The sequence below is a fragment of the Plectropomus leopardus genome, chromosome 2 (assembly GCF_026936395.1).
Source record: "Plectropomus leopardus strain MGB_pleo_1.0 chromosome 2, ASM2693639v1, whole genome shotgun sequence".
Classification (NCBI taxonomy): Eukaryota; Metazoa; Chordata; class Actinopteri; order Perciformes; family Serranidae; genus Plectropomus; species Plectropomus leopardus.
The window spans coordinates 13,071,137-13,079,595 of record NC_142177.1 but is presented as its reverse complement, the minus strand read 5'-3'; the positions used below and the strand labels follow the sequence as shown (position 1 = coordinate 13,079,595).

General features: G+C 40.7%; 1 protein-coding gene across 1 annotated transcript; it reads right to left on the bottom strand.

The window, feature by feature from the left end:
• Positions 1–895: 895 nt before the first annotated feature.
• On the bottom strand, positions 896–7,231 carry LOC121954079 (keratin, type II cytoskeletal 8-like). The gene is made up of 9 exons (XM_042501404.2): positions 6,698–7,231; positions 4,401–4,609; positions 3,312–3,372; positions 3,077–3,172; positions 2,767–2,931; positions 2,492–2,617; positions 2,076–2,296; positions 1,910–1,950; positions 896–1,781 (listed from the first exon to the last, which is right to left on the bottom strand). The coding sequence occupies exons 1-9, from the start codon at positions 7,148–7,150 to the stop codon at positions 1,474–1,476; spliced, it is 1,680 nt and encodes a 559-aa protein (XP_042357338.1). The 5' UTR covers positions 7,151–7,231; the 3' UTR covers positions 896–1,473.
• Positions 7,232–8,459: the final 1,228 nt, after the last annotated feature.

Genomic DNA, 8,459 nt, shown 5'->3' with positions numbered 1-8,459 from the left:
TTTGGAAAATAAGCTGATTTTTGGATCCCTGGTTAGGGTTAGGGATTAGGGGGTTAGGCAAGTAGGGATTTAGGGTAGGTGTTTAGGAAATAAATACAAACCCTCTATCACAAATGCAGTCTATCAATGGCATGTTCAGGAACATTCCTGCAAGGGGTCATGTGTGAATGGGAGCAAGGAGTAATATTCATGGGAATCTTATACGCCAATATTTTTGCAGGTGATTTGATAACTAACATATATTGCAAGAACACTGACATCAGACAAAAACAGCTCCTCGATAGCCAAGTTCCAAAAAAATAATGCACTGTATATTTTCTGCTGCATAAATCTTGTCCCATCTTCTTCTTCTGTTGAGGTTAATTGACATCCATAAGTGTTGTATTATCGCCATCTGCTGGACAGTCCGTTGCCCCATCTATTCCTACATTACCATGGTATGGTGTAAGATGGAAATGTTACTGAATATACCGCATGTGTGAATATAGACATTATTAGTGGTGGGTAGTATCCAGTTATGGGAAGGTTATCCCAGTATTTCATTGGGAAGTATGTGTGAGAAAGTAAAAGGGGCTTAAGTCAATGTTAATTTACACAAAAGAATACTGGGTAAACAGTGCGTGTGTGTGTGTGTGCGCGCGCGCGCGCGCGTGCATCTGTTGACACTCCAGATTACATAACAGCAAGTCCCTCCAGGATGATTACAAATGTTTTCCCAACAGAGTCTTTACTTTTCATATATATATATATATATATATATATATATATATATATATATATATTTCTAAAGTTAAAGTCCCCATTTTCCTGTTGAGTGTTTTAAAAGAACTGACAGATGCACCAACTCATATGATACTTTATAATCCAACTAAACACAAAGAGACACCATGTGAAGTACTGTTTGAAGAAGATTTATTGTTGAGCAAACAGGACTCCAGGTGTTGCTGCAGTGGCACACCAAAAAAAAGTTTTTTTTATGAAATACTCATGAAGACTTTGGTGACAGATTGACAGATTTTCATCTTACTTTACTGTTTGAGTACAGCAGGTTAAGCATAAGGAGTTCGACATGGCGATGGTTTAGTTTTCCCACATGACTCCTGTCAGCAGTTTGCTTTTACACTAGTAGTGACAACAGTAGTGACAACAGTGCAGGACAAGATAGAACAGCAGAGGAAAACACATACAATAGTGCCACCTGCTGGCAAAACAAGTGTGGTGCAGTGAATACTGAACCACAGGCAGTGACTCAGACTCGATGACAGTAAAGACCTGAACAAAGACTCATCCATTAGCACCTCTTCATTCATGATATCTGAGGGAAAGGTGTTTACGCCTCTTACAGCAGAAACATTATTTGATGAAGGCAGCTTGGTGAAGGGATCATTAAGGAACAGAACAATTAAGCATAATAGGTATGCTTTTTCTTAACTTCCAAGACCAAAATCATCAATCAGACAAAAGAAGAACAAATCACTCTTCAGGCACAGCTTCAGCCTCCTCCTGCTCCTCTGTCTTCTCCTCAGCAGCATCTTCCTCAGTTGCTGTCTGCTGCTGCTCTTCCTGTTCTTTCTGCTCCTCGTTTTCCTCCACTTTCTTCTCCTCCTTCTTCTCCTCGGTCTTGATCACCACAGTTTCTGTCTTGGTGACTGTGGTGCTCTTCACTGTTGCTTCCTCAAGATCAGGGACAGAATTGGTGCTGGCCTTGACTCCACCGAAGGAGCAGCTGACGTAGGACGGGGTACGAGAGCTCTCTAGGGCATAGGCATTGTAGTTCACAGCTGCGCATTTAGAAGTAAAAGGCAATCATTGAAAAAATATTTATATTTGTTATATTTGGGTGTGCACATGTCTATGACAATCTGAATATATATATATAATGTTTTATAATATATAATGCTGTACTTACAAGTCTGTTTAGAGATATTGGTCTTGATTCCAGTGGCTAACCTGGAGGGAAAAAATGATAAAGACAGGAACAAGCAGAAAACCATGAGACATATACAATAATCTTCTTGTAAACAAGACTTTTCATATCACCACCACATGGGTGTGCTGTCACAGCAACCTCTTACCTGTACTCCTCTCCTTCCAGCAGTTTCCTGTAGGTGGCGATTTCAATGTCCAGAGCCAGCTTCACATTCATCAGTTCCTGGTACTGGCGGACCTGAAGGGCCATATCCTGCTTGGCTCTCTGGAGAGCTTCCTCCAGGTCTCTGATGCGTAGTTTAGCGTCCTTCACTGCAAGCTCACCACGCTCCTCTGCCTCTGCGATTTGATTTTCCAAACTGTTTCTCTAAGAGAAGAAAGCAGAGTAAAGTATAGTACAAACATCCCAGTCCTTCTCAGGCCTTGTGCTACTAATACAGTTTCCTGAGTTATTGCTTAATATTAAGGAATAAAGAAGCTATTTAATCAAATAAAGAAATTAAATTAAATCCTATTACAGTAAAATGTGTCTAAATATACAAAATAAATATGTAGTTCTCACCTGTGCTTTAACCATGTCAATTTCAGACTGGAGCCTCAATATCCTGCGGTTCATTTCAGAGATCTCAGCCTTGGTTGACTTCAGGTCGTCACCATATCTGCCTGCGGACTGCTGCATCTCTGCATACTGGTACAGACAGGGACAATTCACATTGACACATCAAAATGCATCGTGAAAACTGCAAGTCTGTTGTCCCAACGTAAGTTGTTTATATTTGTTTTCAGCCTCAATTTTTGTCACGTTTTAATTTGACATGAATATCACAGTGTTCTCACCTTTGTCTGGTACCATGACTCAGCCTCGGCTCTGCTACGGTTGGCAATGTCTTCATACTGGGCACGCACTTCAGCAACGATGGCATCCATGTCAAGGTTACGGCTGTTGTCCATTTCTACCACAACAGATGTGTCCTTGATCTGGCTCTGCAGCTCATGGATTTCCTATGCAGGATAATACATAAACATAAGCAGAGAAGAAAAAAAGACATGGAAACGCATCATTTTGAAAATGCCCATTGATAAGATGATGCATAGCTAAATCAGTTATTCATTTGCGTGCAACTGAAAAGTGAAATAAGTTTATTACTGCATCATAGATCTGCCTCAGGAACTCAATCTCATCAGAGAGCCCATCCAGTTTAGCTTCCAGCTCCACTTTGATCATGTACGCTGCGTCCGTGTCCTGCAAAGGAACATTGGGAATATTCATTGATGCATGTAGCCCTGACCCTGAGGTACAATTCGCCATTGTGTGGGCTCATTGTGCTCGAAAACTAATTATAGTTTCAACTTTAAGAATATGTAGGAAAGCCCAAACAGACCTTCTTCATGAGGACAAAGTTGTTCTCACACTCATTGCGCTTATTGATCTCATCCTCATACCTGGAAAAAAAGAGAAATTTTAGATGTATAATTGCCTTTTAATTCAAAATGAATCATAATTTTGAATTGAAATTGAATTTTAATATCTGATCCACATGCAGGAAATATACATGTAGGCAGTTTTATCATATTTACATCCACTTATAACCTGCAATGGCATTATTTGGCATTTAGGGGTTGCAGACACAAGTTGTAAACAGAGCACTGAATTTCATGCTAGTCTACGACATCATCACCTTTTAAATTAAGTAAGTACTGGTGAACATGTTAGCCATCACTTGCCTGATTAAATATCCAGCAGATATGGATTAACATTGGAATCATACCCACATTGCTGCTAAGGACTCAGCCTACATGGGGCGCACTCTACCAGATAAGCTACCAGAGCGCTGCTTGTTATGTTTTTGGCCATGTGGCAAACATAGGTCCATACTTTGCTCTCCTGTCTATGTTGTGGTCGATGCTAACTGTTACTGTCACTAGATAGTCACAAACTTTGGCATGTGGTGTGGAGCAGGAAGTGTATTGTGGGTTTTATTGCTTTTTCAATGAAAACAATTGCCTTCTGTTGAAAATGACACTGATGGGAGTGGTGAGAGTGAATTAAATTTTGGGTTGCACAATCAAAGCAAAGAACTAAAATATATTCTAAAATACTCTCCAGAGTTGAGGGGAACAGTGTTCACATGACATGTATTTACTTTTTTTTCATAAGAATTTTAATAATAGTGCTAAAAGAACATTCAAATTAAGAAGATGCAATTTCCTCAAAAGAAAACCTGCATCTGGGAACAGATTTCAGTGAGTGGAAAGAAAACTGAGATTTGAATGAATGTGCAGACATCAAAATAATCTGTAGAGCTGAGGTAAACACCAGACTTTGCAACCATTCTCTGTGGATCTGTCACTATGAGCAACTCCTTTAATATACAAGCAGCAATTTGATCCATTGTTAATATAACAATGTCATTTAGCTGCTTTAAGAAGTTATGGTAAATCTGCAGGTTGAGTTCCTCTGTTCAACTCACTTGTTTTTGAAGTCTTCAACCAGACCTGTCATGTGATTCAGGTCAGACTCAAGTTTGACTTTTTCATGGCCCAAGTTGTCTAGCTGCTTACGCAAGTTGGCAATGTAGGCTTCAAACATGGCATCAATGTTGGAGCGAGATGTGGTCTGTTCCTGCACAAGTTTCCACTTGGTCTCAAGCATTTTGTTCTGCTGTTCCAGAAAGCGTACCTGCAGACAGAAGAATGATACAAAAATGACTGTGAGTGGATTGATAGTGAAAGATAGGGAAGTTGGTGGTGCATTTGTGTTCTCATTGCAAAATAAAATTCATAACTCCATAATGTATGGGGAGGGAGGTCAGTGAGATATATGTGGTGTGGACAGGAAAAGAATGCATGTAAAGAGACGGTAGGCGTGACTCAGAAAACATGAATGGATCCAATTGTTTGCTGATGGACAAAGAAGTGCATGAAGATCGACTGAAAGAAAAATGACTAATTGAACTTCTCCCACCTCAAACACACTCAAAATGTCACATCAATTACCTCACTCAGTTTTAACCCATGTACCACATTTCAACACAAAGAGGCACTGTTTCCCAATCTCCCCTTTGTAACTCTTCTATTGAGCGTCCTCACCCTGGATGGGGTCCTACGACCACTCAGCAAACACAATGAGAAACACACAGCAAGCTCTGTTTTACGACCTGCAGAATTAGTCTCAGTGTGATTGATTCGCAGCTTAACCTACATGGCTCCTCCTTAAACAAGAATGTTACAATGGCTGATAACTGCAGAATCAATGTCAGGTGGAGAGGAGTGGAAGCTTCTGTCTGATAAGATAACTGCTGTCAGGAATCTCTGTTTGATAGTGGGTACGTAATATTGCTGTCGTTGAAAATTGCTTTATTGACTATTATACAGCCCTATAAAGTGGGTATTGTTCTGATCACTGATGGTGTTCGGTTGAGTTTTTTATTTACTAAAGTGATTTGATGACTGGCAGGTCTTCCTTTAAAAAACACATGCAGCTGTCTAGAGCGCCACCCAATGGGGGAGGGTGGGTATCAAAAAAAGTGCATTTGGAGAGCATTAGAGTAAGACCCAGGAGTGCACAGGGGCACAGAATTTAGAACAAGCAGAAGACAAAATCCTCACATTCTCCATTCTCTCTGTTATTTGTTATTTGTTATTTATTGCTATTGATTGTTAGCTAAATTGTTTATTTGTGTTGATTTCTCATCCATGCTCTTGTATTGTGTTGTTGTAAGTTGTAAATATTATAAATACCAAATATAAGATTCTAATAATATTTCCTTGTGTGTGTGTGTGTGTGTGTGTGTGTGTGTGTGTGTGTGTGTGTGTGTGTGTGTGTGTGTGTATGTCGGGGATTATGGGCAAGGCACCAAATGTGCTATGTCCAATGCTGTTTATTATTATTGTTTGTTAGCAGAGCTGTTCAGCTTTGTTGACGTCTCACTAGCTCTTTTTGTTGTAAGTGACACATAGAATTTAAAGAAAAAGGTAATCATAATCCTAATCATAATAATAACAATAAGAATACCACACTGGATCTACCCCATTCAATATATAACAAGTTTGTCTCATTCAAACCTTCCCCAACCACACCCACTCTTTTTTTTCTCCTGTAAGTGTTTGTACAGGCTGTAATTATGCAGGAAATTTGAAAATAGCACAAAACACAAGATTTTGCAAAACAAGAATGCAAGAGGACACCTGGCACTTAACCCACTTTCATAACAACCAAATCTCTTTTTGTTCAGGATATTGCTCACATTGGGATGCAGATCAAGTGAAATTGTTCTGTTCCTCATCACAGCCCTGTATGTTCTGTGTATCCAGCTTGATCCTGTTATCTGAGCTCTGTGATCTCACCTGAGAGTGAAAACATGTGAGGAAGTTAAGCCATTACTCAGAACAGCCTGTATACTCCGCTGTATCTCTGTGCATGGCTTTTAGCAGGCTGCACATTGTTATATATACAGGGATTTTATTATATTCACAAGAATTGCCTCAAGGATGATTCATTGTGAAATCAGACCTCTTTCACCTTGAGCTATTTTGGCTTGCAATACACTAATTTCCGCTGACTTTCCTGGGTTATTTTTCTATTCTGTGTGGGATTTAACAGCTTCCCCCCTGCAGCCACAGAAACCAACACAACATCAGAAACAAAAAAGCGATGAAGCAGCATACTGTATGTTTGTTTCTATTGTTGCAATGCTCCACATTTAGTTTTAAATATCACAATAGACAAAATGTCCCCTTATCTCATCTCAGTCTTAAGTTGACTGACCTTGTCAATGAAGCAAGCAAAGCGGTTGTTCAGGGTCTTGATCTGCTCCTTCTCCTGGGTGCGGACGGCCTGGATGTCGGGGTCAATCTCCAGGTTCAGGGGGGTCAGCAGGCTCTTGTTCACAGTCACTGCTGTGATGGGGGTCACCACTTCATTGGCCATGCCACCTCCCATACCTCCACCAAAGCCCACATAGCCAAACTCTATTCCGCCTCCTCTTTGTCCAGACCCCCCAGCAATATACCCACCGGCTACTTTAAAACCCCCAGCACCCACAGCAGCCCCACTGCTGCCCAGTCCCCCATAGGAGCTGCGGACAGCATAGCTCTGCCTGCCACTACCCATACCAGAGCCCCCGTAGCCAGAGAAGGAGCGGCTGCTGAAGCCGTGGGATGGGCTCCTCTGGGAGGACACAGTGGAGAAGGTGGTGGTCTTCACAGCTCTGACAGACATGGTCACAGAGGGAGTCTGTAGCACTGAGGTGGTGAGAGAGGAGAGACTCTGCTGAGGGAAGGAGAGTCAGGCAGATAGACACTCCCTGGTCCCTGGTGCTATTTATCAGAGCAGGGGAGGGACCCCGCGAGGTACGATTGGCTGGTGTCCTTGGCAGGGGAGTGAAGGATGAGGAAGGGGGGGATGTAAGGGAGGAAAACCGTGTCGTGTTACACATTTACAGTGTGTTGGAGAGAGTACAAGAATTACATAATAGTCACTCTGCCAGTTTCTGTAAAACTACTGCAGAAACACTGGACGACTTTGACTAACTTTTTATTCTGAAATGACATTTTCCAAACATAAACCGTTGCTTTACATGATTACATAGCAAACACTCCCAGATCATTTTGCATCCATAGAAACATACTGTACTTCAAACAGACACTACATCTTACTTCCATCATCTGTGCACAAACATGCACACAAACACACATACACGCAACACCCCAATATAAAGTCAAACCTTGGGTATAATGAACAGGCACATAATTTTACGACCTCCTCTTCTACTTTACAACATTTCTCATAGACGTGACATATTGCAAAGTAAATTGTAGTTGCCCAGTGTGATGTGCTATATGTGTTGTGTGAGCAGTGACTGTATGTCTCATAATTTTAGGAGAACCTGATTTGCCCACTTTATATGTTCCTCTATCTATAAGTGTTGTTTAAGAGGTTGTTTTTTTTTAGCAGGAAAGTTGCAACAAATCCTTGCATGAAACTAAAAAATGATTGAAATAGTTATAAAAAAAAAAAAAACTAAGTTCACTTTTGCAGGTAGTGCACATTGCATACATGTAAGGTGCAGTGTGGCAGATGTTTCCATGTGATCAATGGACCAAACCAGGCAATGCACACACATACACACACACACACACACACACACACACACACACACACACACACACACACACACACACACACACACTCAAGGACTATTGATGAGCATTCCTCCCATATCGGCCTGGTGGAGAGCAAACAGTGTCTTTGTCTTTTACTGGACCTACCTTAGTGTTAAACATCTTTCCCAACCCAAAAAAAACATAACATAAAAATGCTGACACTAGATAGATAGATAGATAGATAGATAGATAGATAGACTAATTGTTTTTGTGTATATTCTTTTCTATGGTTGCACATATTAAAGATCAAAACACAGTTTTTGATCAGACCTTATCATTTCATAACACTCTTATTCAAATCATGAACCTAACCATCATCTGAAACTGTGGAAATCATGATTCATTTGACGCTGGGCAGATTTATG

Bases quoted from the DNA above. Each gene is read 5' to 3' on its own strand.
- LOC121954079 (XM_042501404.2), bottom strand. From the start codon at position 7,150: ATGTCTGTCAGAGCTGTGAAGACCACCACCTTCTCCACTGTGTCCTCC. The intron at 1,951-2,075 runs GTAAGAGGTTGC...TTTTCCCTCCAG, and splicing joins CTGGAAGGAGAGGAGTACAG to GTTAGCCACTGGAATCAAGA. The intron at 1,782-1,909 runs GTAAGTACAGCA...CTAAATGCGCAG, and splicing joins CAATATCTCTAAACAGACTT to CTGTGAACTACAATGCCTAT.